The sequence below is a fragment of the Lissotriton helveticus genome, chromosome 2_1 (assembly GCF_964261635.1).
Source record: "Lissotriton helveticus chromosome 2_1, aLisHel1.1, whole genome shotgun sequence".
In the NCBI taxonomy this organism is placed as follows: Eukaryota; Metazoa; Chordata; class Amphibia; order Caudata; family Salamandridae; genus Lissotriton; species Lissotriton helveticus.
Window position 1 is genome coordinate 1,922,574,891 of NC_136059.1, and position 17,149 is coordinate 1,922,592,039.

Here is a 17,149-nt window from a genome sequence, read left to right on the forward strand (position 1 = left end):
TAAAGGGAACCTATGTTCAGGAGAGCCATAAAGGCTTCGGAACAGTTCCAAATGTATTTTTAAAGGTAATCCTGCACCTAATCACAAATATTTGTGGTTTCCTTATTAGAATCATGAGCAGTGCATAGTGGCCCCGTGAATGTAGAACAAAATAAGTATCTACCGTCCAATTGCCTGAATGCAGTAGCATCAGATTCACCCATAACTGTGGCATCAGAGTTTCGAGTTTTAAATGTTGTGCTAAAAAAATATGGTCATGAATAAATTGACCGCCAAAATAATAATAACCTAACATATGGGCAATGCATGTTGACATGTAGGTAGAAACAGTAATTCTATACTTTACAGAATGTTTTGGTGCCTGATAATTTTGATACAATATATTCTTATAGTAGAATACTTCTGAAGTTGACTTTCTAACATCCAACCTCAAACACAACTGACATGCCCATTTAGAAAATACATTTTTTACATGTATTTATCAGAGACATGACCATTGTGCCTAAAGTCCTATTTCTTAGAGACCATGGGGCAGATTTATGAAGGCCTTGCGATGCCGGTGCGTCACTTTTTCCCATGTTAAAAATGACGCACCGGCGGCGCAAGGCCTTCATAAATCTGCCCCCATGAACCTAATAATCTCGGGCCAATTCTTAGAGCAAATCACATATCTGCATTTAAAAGTCGAAGAGGTCAGGTGTGCAGATTTATGAATGTTGGGAATTCTCACTTATAGGTATGCCTGGAAATCTAAAACTATTTTTTGGTTACAGATATTCTCTTAGAAAACCTTTGTAAATGTTTTTTTTTTACATGTACACACATATATATATTTGATAGTTCAAACATCTGGGGAGCAATTGGTAATGCAATTGCTATCTTTTTTGCTGTCTTCTCCGTGATGTACATCCTAACCTGATTACTCAATCAGTTTTGAGTGTTTCTGCTGCACAGTGGCTAAAAATACAGATAATATGTTCTGCGTTTCAAGATCCAGCTTCTTAACAAAAATATGTGTCTGAAAGAACCTTTGCACTGAAAACACGGGGCAGATAATTGTGTGGCACATGGGGAATTTAAATAACAGGCAGTGTTTCAAAAATGATTAATTTTAAGTAAAAGCAGGCGTCTGACAAGAAAAGAAAAACATTCTCACCCGCTTTTTTTTTTAGTTCAGCCAGTCATGCTTTCGGCAAAGAAGTCAGATTATAACATTCAATGACCAGTAAATGTTCAGTGTTTGGACACACATGTCAAGCTGTAGTCCCGTTGGCAAGGGTGAATGCCATATTAGGCAAGGGTGAATGCCATATTAGATTGTTACAGTAGTAATGTCCCATATTTCATGCATGTCACTTACTTTCCTGAAAATCAATTTCTTCTGATTATGAAATAAATAGGAAAAAAACATCAATGTATAAACCCTCAAAAGAGAACACCGTGCAAATGTAGGCTTACATTTCCAGTTAGAAACTAACCCTGTCATTGACAAATGTACACAATAGTGACAACAAGTTCCATAGAATAATGGAAAGAAAACATTCTACCAGAGTCTCCTCTTAAGGTGAGAGACATGCAGTGATGTGTTGTTTGGCATATCTAAAACACCTCAGCTTCACAGTACCAAAGGCATATCAGCTCATTCCTCAGTGTGACACACACACAAAAATAAGTTTTAATGAGTTCGGACACAATTCACAAAGGTAAACCTGAAAGCAAATGTTTACAACTGTCAATATTATACAAAGAGCTTCCTGTCAGGCACAAATGCAGATACTAGTGGGAAGGTGTCCCACACAAGTGCAGAGAAATACACAGTAGTAAATCCCACTCAAGGGGTAGGAAGTGAGAGTAGCAGGGTGTGGTTTGTCCTGGGAGACTGGGGAAACCCACAAACATGTAATTTTGTCAGTTCTTGAATTCCAATTCAACCCATGTAAATGTTCAGAAATTCCGTACTTCATTTCCAAGATGGGAAAGGTTCACCAAATGATTTGATGGGGTATAGGGGAAAGGCTTTCCCTATTGGGAAAAATATTTTCCCCATGGAGAAAATAAATGCTTGTGTACTAAGCCTGGGTGGAGTTAGCGGAACTTCGCAAAGTGCCGAAAAAACTTTGCCACTCTACACGGAGCTCCGCAAGCAGCAGAGTGTGTTAGATAAATGCTGTTGGCGGTGATTTTCAGCGCCGGGTGTTTGTCTGCTCTGTGCGATCATTGAGAACGGCACCATGCACAGCATTAGTGGGCGCTACTTCCTTTCTGCCGCTCAAGTAGATTTTTTACTAGAACTGCAGCTTTCTCAATGTGAACGGAGGGTTTCTCAATGGGAGGAATCAAGAGCATACTGAACCACTCCCAATGAGAAATCTGACAACCCACGTTGAGAAATCTCTCTGGGAGGTTGATTTTCCATGCTTGCGCTCACCAACTTGACGTGACGAATGCAAGTGAGGAAACTCAGTGAGATCTGCTTAACGCGCAGTGTGGAAAACTCCGCTAATGGAGTGAAGGTCACCACCCAGGCTTAATGTGTATGTGAGATTCCATTCCTCATGTGCGGAGTGCTGCTCAATGGAAAACTTAGAAGATTGAGAATAGGGGCCTTTATGAAAAGTTTCATGATATTCTCTCAAGTTTGCTTGGCAAACATCTCCTTTTACAGCTTTCCAAGTGTAATTTTGGAAATGGTTGTGAATAGACAAAAGTCATGAAAGAATATTCAGGCAGACATGTAAATCTCCACCTGTACTTTTACATTTTTTTTGTGAATAGGTCCTAGTGTGTTTCGGATTTGTTACTGTGTTAATAATCCCTCAGTTTTAATATGCTGTTGAGAAGGGACTACCAATTGGTACCTGTTTAAGAAGATATTGCCATATTCTCTGGAGATATTCAAGAGTGTGTGCTACAGTGCTGCCTGCATGCTGCCTTTATTTATAGAAGTACGGTTACAAAGTTGTATGATTGCAATATACTTCCATAGCTTTCCGACTGACCACCTGGCATCATCAAGAATTCGTGGCAATAGATAACCAGCATTTGAAACATTCTGTAATGGTATGAGCACTAGTGGATTTTGTCAAATAAAGAGAAGTAGTGGCCTGGGATATCTGCCAAATTTAAACAAATTGCTTATTTTATATGCTTCTTGTAAGAACCTGCATTTAGGTCCACAAGCTAAGCTATCAAATGTCATTTTCCAATTTGTACTTGATGGTTTGTTGACAGTTTTTATGATTGAACTGTCAAATATGTCAACTTCATTTCTTGAAATCTTTCCCACGCATGTCTATCAGCTTTAAAGACTTCAAATGGGCAAATGGTGGTGTGCAAGTCTGTTTTCAATTAAGATTTAGAGTAAATGTCAAGGGAGAAATTGGTCAGGGACAAATTTCACCCCCTATGCTCAAACGCATATATTATTGACAGAGCGTGATCACAGAAAACCACAGCGTGTTGAATTCAAAGTTGTCAAATAAAGTTTGACGGTAGGAGGAGATGAAAGAGATGCAAAATGCGGCATGGGTGAACTAGAAAATGTTGAACTTGGAGAACATTTAATTACATATATGGCTTGGAAGCGAAACTATTAAGAGAAATATATTGAGCAGTTGCAGCTATGAATAAAGAAGAACATGTATGAGTGATGGATAAAACTTTATAACAGAGTTCATCTAGAATTTATTGGAGCTTGAAACGAATTATATTTTTTTATGAGTAGGAAATGAACCATGAAAGGGTTCATGATGAAGTAGAATTGAACTTTCCTATATAGATCTCACAGTTATAATATTACAGTGAACCTGATATGTACATTTAAATATTGGTGTGTTCTTAAACTGTGCTATTGAATTATGCAGAATTATGTGACTGGTGTAGCATACTCTAAGGCTGCCACAATTAAATAGATTAGAATACCTTCAATGAGTAGGAAAGAAAATATAATTATTTGGATTCAAATAAGATTGTATCTTGTTCACAAAACCGCAGGATCGCTTTATGCTGCATTATTGGCAATTGCAGTCAAAGAACATGCTCTGCATCGGTGGGGTGGATTTGTTAAACAATACTTATGCTTTTGATTAGAGAGACACTTGTATTCCAGTTGCAATAAAAATAGTGAACAACTTTCCCTACATTTTTCATGCATAAAATTTTCTTCACTAGCAATGATATTTTCAAGACTTAAAGTACCAGCCAGAGTTTGGCAGAGCAGTGGAACCATACTAAACTGGCAGCTCACTTGCCTTGCCAAACGTCTGGAACCCGAATGTAAAGGTAGGGGAACTGCAGGGCTTCTAAGGGCAGAGCCTCAGTGACTCTGTTGGTGTAGACTGTTAATCTGATGTCCCTCCACGACATGGCTGGGATTGGTCATCATCATGGTCGCCGTGCCGTAGTTAAGACAGGGTGACTCAGTAGATGTCTCTGCTACTCAATCAAGCCATGGCAGTCCAGGGCAAGGCAATCAATTAATGGACCTCGGACACAGGGAGAAAAGTCCCTGTGCTTCAAAGCAATTGAATGTTTGTGCTACACAAACACGCTCCTCTTTTGGGAGATTGGTTATGGTTAAGAAAGTCACCAAAACAACAGGCCGCCTCTTTGGTATTACACTAACCCTACAGTACAGTTGCCACGTTAGAGACACCAGCATAGGCACAGAAACCCACTCCAGGCAGTCAGGGAAATCAAAGTAGGGTGGGCAGTCCTCCAGTGGAGCAGAAGCCATATCTTCTGGTGACATGGCGGGTAGGCAGTCCACCCACGCATCTTTAAAGGACAACCCTCCCCAATTATGTACATTAGATTACCCATCTAAATATTGTGGGGAAAAACATTGTTTCGTATCCTTTGGCCATGGGACGGTAAAAGAAAAAGGGTTAATCTTTATTCTTACTGAGTTGAACAGAATTATACTGTAGCTAGTTTCTAATTAGTACATTGTATTTGTATTTGATAACATTCATATACAAGAACGAAATGTAAAGTTTCTATTATATCTATTTACATTTATTTCTAATACTGCAAAATTCTCAATTGGTTGTTAGAACAGTTTTGGTCAACTTAAAACAATAGGAAAATCACCTTCATTTATATTTAAAAAATAAAAATGTATGCTTTATGACGAACAATCAGATCTACAGATCATAAAGGAGTTAACATGACTGAGCAGCAACTTTCAGTCTCACTACAAGTAGTTTTAAGTCTCAAGACTTACACGCATATGACCTAAATAACGAGCATAATAATATGGAACATCTTCATTTTGCTCCAAATTTTTTATTTTATAAGAAAAATCGCAATATAACTTAAATGCACCAAGCTTCAAATAAACAGAATCTAAAATGGGGTGATCAGCATAAAGTCACCAGTATTACATGCATTATATAATGAGATTTTAGTCACTCAATATGGCCACAAGATTTCTTTACCCCTTCATTACCTCTCCAAGATTGCTGACATTGTTGCTAATTAGCACCGAATGCTGTGTTGCTTGGACATGTCACTTATCAACAAAGGGAACAATAGGTCATTTTCCAACACACATTTACTCTTGTATGTTGATTCACTGCACGCTTCTGAAGGTATGCTATGTCTCTTTACCCATTGATGTACATTTAAAAACTCGACCCAATAAAGAATGATTGATCCAAGCCTACAGTGCCCAGGTAATTTGAGGGCCATAATTGTCCTGTTTAAGGTAAATCTTTTTAAGTTTCATCTGCTTTTTTTCTCCAAGCGAAACTCTTTACTCCACAAAGAAATCCCCTAGGCCTACTCTCCAATGAATACGTGAATCTTCTTCTCACCCTGCTAGGGGAATTACTGCAGCCATTTGCTTGAGCATATCTCTGACCATATTTGGTATGAGAAAGGTAAAAATAGGAGTTTGCGAATGCACGCAAGCTCATGAGTATGTGGGAGCTCACAAATCCTCCTGTCAAACCTCTCCATGATCCTCCCACTTCCCAGTCCTTGCAATAATGGGCAAATAGCATAAAATGAGCCATAGATATACAGCCAAAAATTGCTTAGTTAATCATGCCCTCGCCATCCAATTTTCTCCCTCATCTCCAGTGGGTCAGTTACCTATTTATAATTTTAGAGTTCTCTTTATTTTTTTGAACCTGTATACTGCATTGCTCATCTCAGTGCTGTTAACGAATTAGTAACCAGCATCAACAAACGCTGCTGCCAAGTGTAGGTCATGTAGTAATCCTCTAAATCACAGTGTAGATGAGCTGCATAAGCCTTCTGTGTTCCATTTAGTGTACAGGTTATCAAGGTATTACTTTGTGTGTCATTTGTATAAATCCTGCATCTGTTCCCTAAAGTCAGACTGCAGTGCTTTATTCAGATAGCCACGACCTTCAAAGACCCTGACAAATAACACATCTTCTACTTCTTTGGAAATTGAATCAGTTGCTTTCTGACACTGAGATTTTTTTAGAATAGCAAGATTCCAAAATGTTACATTCCTGTAACCTATGATCTACAATATTATTTGAGACTTAAAAAAATGATCAATCTGTACCAAATGTGTACTGCCTCTCTGTACTTTGGCTGATTTCTTTTAAAATCGTTGGCTTCAAAATCGGGCTTCACAAATGTATAATTGGAAAGGGTCATTAATTACTGAAAGCACGTCATTTTACTGTGGATGTTTAGTGCTATTACAGCATCAAAATGGTACCCATCATCATATTATATATGACCCTGTCTTTTTGTGTGTGAATGGGAGGGCGAATGATGATCAAATAAACTATGATTGATGTCCATATCCAATTTTCACCTCTCATTGACAACTGTGAAATAAAGCATGTCTCTTTATAGTAAACACACTTGCATTATGGAGTTGCTGAATGAAGAAATATCTTTATTATCGTTTTTACTGTTTGTGAAAATAGGAAATGTCACCTGGTATTTGGAGAAGACAGAGATATTTGGAGGTCCAAAGGAAAAGATGGTTTTTGATTTAATTAAATGGATTTGTTGGCATTATGGTACACTTTTTATGTACCATCTTCTGTTTTTTTTTACTAGTTGGATGCAATGTCAAAGTGGAGATGGAGCACCCAAAAAAAATGTCGTAAAGGCCAGTAAATCAGGCCATTTGACCGGTTTACTCACTACTTTTGTGAAACCATCAAGTGTGACCACCCCCTCTATGCAAAGTTTTCCATGTTGCTGTGAGCGCTGGCAGGTCTTTGGCAGAACTGCCATGGCTGTCTGAAAGACACCCAGCAAAGGTGTGGTCATACTTTAGGTGAGTCTCATGTCCACCACCTGCATTGTGTTGAACAGTCTCACACTAGGGGTGGTGGACGAGGATGGACAGAATCCAAGCACATAGCGCCACCAACAGATGTCTACTACCAGTGGAGGACTGCACCGGGTACCGCCCGCTCTTGAGTAACTGGGGGTAGTTACTGCTTGGGTGTAATCACGGTTGACACTCTGTGCTACCCCACCACCCTTTCTCTAAAGAGCAATGTGTATTTTTTGTCACAATTAGCCCTCGGTGTTTACAAGGTGAAAAGAAAGTACCAAGGTCTACTCAGAGTGTGATCCTGGACGGATGTATTCATACTTATTGGTGCGTCGAGGCTTGGCTTATGTTGTAAACTTCTTAATAAACGGCTTACTTGGTGCTTTGAGTCGGTGGAAAAGCCTTCTAGCCGCCACTGACACTTTGCAGGTTTCACTCACAAACTACAGCAAAAGCAGGGCCACTGCAGAGGTCACCCAAGCTCACTCCGACAACATTAAGCAAATATTGGCTTTGGGGTAACACCATTAAAAGCCTTACAATAATATGTGCATTAGAAGAAAGAATAACAGGCTCACACATGATTTTACCTAAACAGAAAACATTCGTTTCCCGTTCCCAGACGGAGATGTTTGCAGCAGGCAGGTTTTACGTGCGGGGAATAATTTTCAGAAGGGAACCCTGAATCGAAGTAGTGTATGGAATTCTATTAATTACCATATGAGTGTCAGGGGTCGCAAAGTGATGGATAAGAAACCACAGCTAAGGGCTGAGATGAAAGCTTCATAGCATGTTGTCAGGAAGCAGCATGGCAGCCCTTACCAATGGACTGCTCTGAAATTGCTGGCATTCTATACTGCAGTGGGCACTGGAGCATTCCATCGCCAGCTTATACGGAGGGGTGTAGCAGCCTCTCTGGTGCAGGGCCGGCTTTAGGGCAGTGTGACTGGTGCACTAACCTGGGGAGGGGGCGCTGACCTTAGGGGGGCGCTGTGTTTAGCAATAACTTACGATTTAAAAACCCCTTCAGCAGAGTTCCTTAGGCGTCCAGTTTTCAGGCAGAATTAAAAATGTCAAGATAACTTTTGTGATTAAAATTCCTGCTAGAAAGATAGATCGGAGTTTTGTCTAGGGGCAGCTTTGACTCCCCATAAAGTAATGCAGAGGGTTAATATGCCTGCTGTAAATAACGTATACCGCGCAGATGACAGATCTGTATTTTATGTGGATAGCTGAGTGAATTACTGTTTTTGTCACAGAGATCCTTTTGTAACCACAGTTCATAAGATACAACCATAATATACAACAGTGACTCTTACGAACTGCCATCAAAGTGATGCATGAAAACTGCACAAAACCGATTAGGACCTTCAGTCGCCCCCCCACCCCCCCCCCCACCCTTTCTTTCATTATCTCTCCTAATGTTGCTCAAAAGTGTTTGTTTGGGTAGATGTACATACTTATTAGTAAAGTCAGCCCTTACCAGTGCTTTATAACACATGAAATGTATGTGAGAGAGGGCCTATGGAGAGATGAGGGACATTTTTGCCTGGTGGTCGTGAGGAATCCGAGGAGAGGGTCATGGGGGGTGCCAAAACTTATTGTTGCACCCGACGCTAACAGCTGTAAAGCCGGCCCTTCCCAGGTGGATCATTAATCGAAAAAACAAAAACCCTGGGGCTACACACCACTGATGCAACAGTGCACTCCTTCCATGCTGTCCAGTTGCCGCTGGGTACACATGCAGCAATACATGGATCAGTCTTGGTGCCGTCATAATAGCAGCTTCTTTTAAAGGGAGTTGTCTTGATTAGAAGATTTAGCGTAACAGCAAAACGTTGCCACTTTTCCGATTAATTGAGAACGCATTTCCTTCCCATCATCTTAGTAATGTACACAAAATCAATAAGCACTGTGCTGTATCATACTTAGTGGTATCCTCTGTGGTATCAAATGGACATATTTCTGCTGACGTGGGAGATTGGTGGGAGACGGCTTTCTGAGGAATGATCTGTTTTCTCCTGAGGGATTGATTATGTCGTATGTGCTTAGTACTATCCTCGGAGATAGAACAACATTATTTATAGACAATGACGCGTTATATAGCAAAGCACAATTATGATATATTACTTTTATCAATATAATTTTTACTGTTATTAACTTTAATTTTTTCTCTTCTGTTGCAGTTATTATTATTATTATAGGGCAATAATAATATTCATAATAATAACAATAAAATAATAAATAGGAGGATCAAAGAAAAGCAATAAGTTGTTTACCGTCATGATTATATTATCACTACTGTTATTATTTCGTTTAGATGAGCACGGACAGACCGGGAATGTCCAGAGAGCCACTTGGCAAATGCAATTGGGGCAAATTTATAAAACAGACTTTCTGGTGAACTGTCAGATGAAGATATACAAATTCCAATAGACAAACTTACAGTATATGCTTCTATACTGAAAAGCAGAATGTAAATGTACATCCAGACAGATTCCACATATCACAGATGGATACGTTGTCAAATAGATCATTGCACAAATTCTGAATTCAGTAAAATGAATAGAGTTGCATGCCACCTACATGGGTGGACAGACTAAGTGCCTGACTGATCTCTGCGGGTGGATTACTGCATAAGAACAGTGACTGATATCCCGTCCACTGAAATATTAATCCCTTAGGATATAATGGGATTTATATTTCGGGGACGGGATATCCGTCAACGTTGTGATGGAGTAACCCGTCCGCAAAGATCTAAATCGGACTGTAAGATAATGTAGAGGAGGAAAAGGAATGAGGCAATTAAATTGTTGGGCTTTTAACCAGTGGTTATTGGGGCCACTGAGAGTAGGGAAAAACGTCTCACTTTGCACAGCCCTGCATCTCTAACTATCAACAACAATAAATATTCTACGTTATATGTTTGTTGAATGATATATGCTGGGATTTTGAGATCTGTGGTGACATCATCCAATGGTTGGACCCTTTAATGCTTGCATAAGGATGCTGAATATTATGGCAAGCCTTTTTCGTGCGAGTTATTAGATTCCATGGTGCAATACACAAGCAACAACTAGTGCAACACAATTATACGGAAGAGCAGAGAATACAGAGAAGCAAAACTGATTGGCTGATTTGTACTCAATCGGCCGCATTAAGATGAAGAGAATTAAAGGATGAAGATTGTAGAGATGTGTTGTCACTGTGTGAAGTTTCTAAGATTTGCAATGGCCAAATTCTTTCACATTGACCAATTGATCTACACTTCTCTTTATTGTGTAGAACTAGTCATAGAATGGAGTGTAGGACAGAAAGGCACCTCATTGCACAGACCTGTCAAAGCAGGCATGGAGGCAACCGAACAACAGTAGACATCTGAACCTGCTTGGGCAATGCATGACAAGCCATTTCATTGAGAAACGTGCATTGTTAGGGCCTGCTTCTTCTGCTAATAGCAGCTGCACAAAGCACAATGGAAGCTGTCGTCCCTCGACTGCTTCCACTGTGCAAATGATTGCTGGTAGCACTAGTAGTAATCTTTCAATCTCCTAATACTATGAAGATCTTGGCTAAAGGGTGGTCAATAAATAATCAAATCAATGTTTCTGAGTACAACAGAAGCTGCAAATTTCATTGGAACATTCACCATTGTGTTGAAAATGGGGGATTGCAGTGTTGCATTCCCATTCTCTTAATTCTCGCAAGTTAGTCAGGTTTGTAGCATTTGAAAAGTGTGATGCACATGTTTTCTTTGTGAGTCGTTGACTAACCAGCTCAGTGGTGCCTTCGGTGAAAGCCAAGGAGGTGTAACATCAACAGCGTTTACTCATCTGGTCACAGAAATAGCTTTAAAGTACAGGGGTCTAGTGAAGAAGTACCAATGGAAAGCAGATTTTCATTTATTTCACAGCACTAAATGCAAACTCGAAGTTAGATACCTGAATGCGACCCAGAATCTAGGACGAGCTGTTTTGTCAAGAGTGTAAAATAAGGGGTTGCTTAAAATTTTCATGGAGTCTTTGCATCCTGTGTAATTGTGTCTTGTGCGAGGCAGTTCCACATGAGATTTTTTGTGGAGTTTCCCATTTGTCTCATCCCAGGAGGATATACTGTTCTCCATGGCCTAGCGGTTGTCATGGAGCATCTCATCGCCAACTATATACTTGTGGTGCTTTTTTCTACTTTGAAGATAGGACATGATATTCAGATCAGCATTTGCTGTGTGAGGGTCAGCTGTGTACCGAACAAGTTTTGCTCCTGGGACATGGCCAAGCCACTCAAATGGTTTTGGTGCTGTTTAGTGTGTTTGTAGGTGTGGATGGACTGTCTAATATGTTGCCTTGCAGTTGTGAATGTTGATGCCCATGAGGAGAGTCTTGTACTGTTCCAAAGAATAGCCTTCCAAATCTTTGGTACTGTGTTGTGTTCATGTTGGTGAGACATTATCAGATTAATGCATTCTGTTGTCCCTTTGAAGGATTGTTACATCATTGGTGTATTCACAATTGCGCAGGGGTGAATTGTATTATTGGAAGATCATTCTCTACCAGTGGAATGTCTTTGGTGCCATGTTGTACATGTGAGGGTGTGGTAAAGCCACTTTAACATATTCTGTTGGGGCTGCGAGTCATATGCAGATGTCCGGTTTGATAAAGCACAAAAGGTTTGTCAGGTGCATTACGACAAATAAATGCATGAAAAGTACTTGAAGAATTTACACGTGTGTACGGAGGTAGAGGGTTAGGAGGGAAGAGGGAAGCAAAGGAGAAGATGATGGGAAGCCGAACTGTTAATAGAAGTACCAGATCATCTAAGGTACTTCCGGCCTGGCAAAGTCCAGGAAGTAATACAAAGTAAAAGCATTTTTAAAATAAAGGGAGTGTGAAAACTACGCAGAAAACTCTATAATGCAACAACAGGCAGAGGCATTTGAGGATCCTACGGGCCACGGCCCCCTTCCCATTGCCCACCAATTCCTTTGGTCCATTGCTTACTTACTCCTACAATATTAATAACAGCAAAGATTATTTTCTAGGTCACAAGATACTGTCACCCCTAGAGGAGCGTAGTTTGGCGTAGGCATTAAGCAAAACTGCTAGAAGAAAATAGGTCACCCTTGCACCACTCGTCAGAGAAAGTAAGCTCTATATTAATTAAATTACACTACAATAAAATACAATACATGACAATAATCCTGAAAGAAATAGCTAACATATACTACGGTCACCCTTTTATGGGAATAAGGATATATAGAGAAAATGTAATATTCACTCGTTAATCAGAACAACATGAGCCAAGTCATTGTTTCCCGATGTGATCATGTTTCAGTGTTCAGCATTTTCTCGTGAATGACGGAATACTGCATCCTTGAGTGTATTTGTGTTGTGTGAACTTTGTGTGTTTGAGTATATTTGCTTGTATGTCTGACTTCCCGAGAAGACGGGTTATGTAAAATAGCACCCGTGTATTGATGCAGCCAAACCATTTCTTTTCAAATAAAACAAAACTATTCTTCTTGCTTTTCCTTCAGTTTATAGACGAAAAGAGTAAATAATTTCCCTTCAACCCAATAGCAGCAAAATCAACCAGTTTTTTTTAACTGTTTTCTTATATTCGTTGTAAAAATTCAGACTATATATTCACTTGGTGTATTTTCTCAGATTTTGTCTCCTTGAGCTCATTTCAGTAGTAGCTCAAAGAATAGTTCCTGAGAGTCCTACATTGAAAAGTAACTCTTTCCTTTGGGTCCCTCCTGTAGGATGCTTCTGCTTCAGTGTTCGGTGGTTTTGCTGCTGCTTCTGCCCTCGACCACCAGGACCCAAAAGTTGCCCACTAGGGATGAAGAGCGCTTCCAGATGCAGATCCAGGACAAAGCCTTGTTCCACGACTCATCTGTAATCCCAGATGGAGCCGAGATCAGTAGCTACCTCTTCCGAGATAATCCAAAAAGGTATTCGCGCCTTCTCTGGTGGCTCTGCTCTTGCAGTACTGTTTGTATAAATTCCAGACTAGCCAGGGCACAAGTCGTAAAAAAAGAAGTGGGGGGACGCTGTCACCAGAAGTGACATCACAACAGGAAGTGACGTCACTAAAGGTGCCGAGCTCTTTGTCCCAGAGAGGCCAAAGAGTGAAGTCCAGCTGTTTGGCAGGGGGGATGGTGTCCCCCAGGTAAAATAATTGGGGGGACGCCGTACCCCGACTCGAGCCCTGAGACTAGCGAAAAGCAAACACCTGCACGAGATTTTGTGGGTGTTTACTTCATTTTCATTTCCCATCCCCTCACAATTCTTTCGAAACAGCCACTTACGTATCCTTCCATTGTGAATCAGAAAATAGATTTAACTACAACACTAAATATACCTCAATTCACCAAAATATCAGGGGTAGTAGGCGCTATATCATGCACACTTTGTCCATCAAAGACACTACAGCATTACACACGTGTTAGATGCTTACCGCCCCCCCTACACACACATGGCTTCCATTTGCTTTTTGGTGGCGAGCAGAGTGATCCAGTTATAAATTCTGATCAATGTCTAAAGCTAGGGGGTGCTCAGGCACATAGTACAAGTTGCTAGCACGACAACCCCTAATTGATGGCATATATTTGACAGTTTTTCCACTTAGAAATTACATATACACGATAAAAATATTTTGTTATGAATCCATGATGGTGAAAAACCATAAACAGATTTTTGATCAGATAACGCACATTCTGGGATGGATTAATAGTAACCCTCTTGTTCACTAAGTGTGCCATGTTGAAAAACGCATTCAGGCACAGAATGACACATAAGAAAACAGTTCAGTCCTGGGCCTAGTTCAGGATGCCTTCTTTTTTAGAAAGATAAACAAAGATCAGAGACAGTCTAGAAGAAAGCTACGAAGATGAGGGAATGTCTGGACCACAAAAACTGCAGCTAAAAAACCAAAGCAAGGGAATTATTCTGGAATGGAGGGGTTATGTGACCGAGATATTTAATTATCCGAGAGAAGCATGTGCAACATCTTGCATCAAAATAAGTGTAGTCTAAATGACAGGATGCAGATTGGGTTCCAGCGCTGGTTAAGACCCTGCGCTCTCGTGATTCGCTGTATTGTAATGTTTGGCATACAAAAGAGAGAGTTTTCCTCCAAACTGTAACATGAATACTTTTCAAGCTTACTGCAATTTAAAAGTGGTTGTTTTTCTGAGCGACTTTTTAAGTTATTGTTGATTCTGAATTGAAACACTCTTCAAAGAATGAGGCATCTAAAGTGCGTTTCTTTTTCATTTATACCTATTTTTTTCTGCTTTTTACAATAATTCTTATGGTGTGAGCACGCAAATTTACTTTTCTTTTCACAAAGTAATTTTAATATTCGTATTTTTTTTATTTATGAAAGAAAAAAGTCTGAACATTTGAGGTTCAAGCAATAAAAATGTGCTGCTTCGCTTTTTTTTAGGTATTTCTTCGTGGTGGAAGAAGACAACACACCATTATCAATCACAGTAACACCATGTGACGCACCTCTGGAATGGAAGCTGCACCTGCAGGAGCTCCCCGAAGAAAGAAGCGGTGAAGGATCAGGTGATTAATTCCAACAAAAGCTGAATATAATTATGTAATGTTTACAGTCTAGAAGCTCCGCCTCATCATTATCCACGGCTCTCGCTACAGTTGAAGGAAGGGGCCTAGAAGGCTCCTGTGTCAAGTCAATGAATGAACATCACAAAGCCTTTAGAAGTTTTAAATGCCTCTATTGAGGAAAGATTATCTGGAAAACATTATTATTATTATTATTATAAACATTTGTAGAGCGCACTGCAACCCTACGGGCATCCTGGCGCTAGTTAACTACATAGTAGAGGGTCGATATGCTATCCAGAGAATCTCCTTCTACCCCACACAGAGAGGCATATTACATCCTGGGGAATAGCCAGGTCTTAATTTTCTTGTGGAACCTCAGTAATCCTTGCGTTCTCTTCAGGACAATATGTTGCACAATTGCATTTCTAAACTTGCTCCTGGTACAATGCACACTTTTGCCAGCTTGTTTATCCGTATTGAGGTGGGACCAATGCACAAGCTTTAAGTGTTGCTTGTAAACATGCTTTTTCCTGTTGCCAGATAGTGTGACCTCTGGGATGTCAACGTGTTTCACCCTGTCTCATTTAGACGAGTGAAGCGAATAGAAAGCTGGTGTTCATGCACAGCATACATTGATGTCAAAACGTTAAGCCTAATATTGCAAATCTTTAGTATATTTGCATTTTAGAGCTGAGATGCTGGTCTTGAGTCAGTTAATTTCAAAATATGTTCAACTGTTGTTGAGATCTCATTTATTAAAAGTTTGGCGTACAAATATCTCTGCATTTTTTACACATCTTTCACAAATGTGTGTCTTTTCGTTGTCCATTACTGTGACCTGTCAGGCTCTCTGTGGTAACTCCAGATTTTCCTAACTTATACCATAAATACTATGGTAACCATGTTATCTTCATTTCCCTTTGTTGGAACACCACCAGCTCCCTTCCTTATTTGGTTTCTCCACATATATAATCCCTGAGTCACACCCCTCCCTTCTCACTTGGACGTCCCCATCTCCACCTTATCTCATCCATCCAATCAATCAATCAATAAAAACTTTATTCGATCTATTAAAACCACAAAAGCATATCAGTAAACAACATACCACATAATAAAACCAGGATGTACGGCTTCTAAAAGAATCTACACACATCTTAAAAGCGACAATCCTCACATCCTTTAAAGGGAGGAAACATTAAAAACTAGAAGTTTGAAAATTTCTAAAACGCACACTTACAATATAAAATCCTAAAATATAAAATCTTTCTTACCACATGATTTTCATTCTTCTATATTTCATTCACCTCATACACTTAACCTAAACTTCTCGATAGTCATTACATTTTAGGAACTCTTTAACTTTTTTTATATATTTCCCCATGGCACAGGCTATGTCTAAATTGACCATTTCCACGAAGAGGTTTACTGCTTGCGACCTATTCTTAATTTCTTTGCATTCCTAACAACTTCCGGCAATCCAATAAAATATGTATGATATCACATGTTGTTCTCAAAGTGCAGGTGAATTTCCCTTCATTATTTAGCATGAAGCTTTTTACCCCTTTACTTGCATGCCACCGCACACTAATACAGCGCCTCAGCAACACCGGAATCCAAGGGAAGGCCCTGAAGTGGATCATCTCGTTCCTCGCCGGAAGAACACAGAGAGTCCGCCTCCCCCGTTCCGATCCGCGGCCACCGAAGTTATCTGCGGCGTACCCCAAGGATCCTCGCTCAGCCCCACCCTCTTCAACGTCTACATGAGCCCCCTCGCAGCCATCGCACGCCAACACAACCTTAACATCATCTCCTACACTGACGACACCCAGCTGATTCTCTCTCTCACCAACAACCCCGCCACCGCCAGAGCCAGCCTCCAGGAAGGAATGAAAGACGTCGCAGAGTGGATGAAGACCAGCCGCCTGAAACTGAACACAGACAAGACGGAAGTCCTCATCCTGGGATCATCCCCCTCCACCTGGGACGACTCCTGGTGGCCCCCTGCCCTGGGCACCGCCCCCAAACCAACGGACCACGCCCGCAACCTGGGCTTCATCCTGGACTCGTCCCTTACGATGACCAAACAAGTCAACACCGTCTCGTCATCCTGCTTCAACACCCTGCGCATGCTCCGAAAGATCTTCCGATGGATCCCCACCGAAACCAGGAAGACGGTCACCCAGGCCCTTGTCACCAGCCGACTGGACTACGGGAACACCCTCTACGCGGGAACCACAGCCAAAGTCCAGAGAAGACTCCAGTGCATACAGAACGCCTCCGCACGACTCATCCTGGACAT

The 17,149-nt window shown here is 40.6% G+C and overlaps 1 protein-coding gene across 1 annotated transcript in view; it reads left to right on the forward strand.

The window, feature by feature from the left end:
• NDNF (neuron derived neurotrophic factor) overlaps window positions 1-17,149 on the forward strand; it is an 82,902-nt gene that overhangs the window by 59,418 nt on the left and 6,335 nt on the right. The window contains exons 2-3 of the mRNA XM_078676852.1: window positions 13,038-13,229; window positions 14,726-14,850. Coding sequence (XP_078532978.1) covers window positions 13,039-13,229; window positions 14,726-14,850 — 316 coding nt within the window. The 5' untranslated portion in view covers window position 13,038. The remainder of the gene's footprint in view (window positions 1-13,037; window positions 13,230-14,725; window positions 14,851-17,149) is intronic.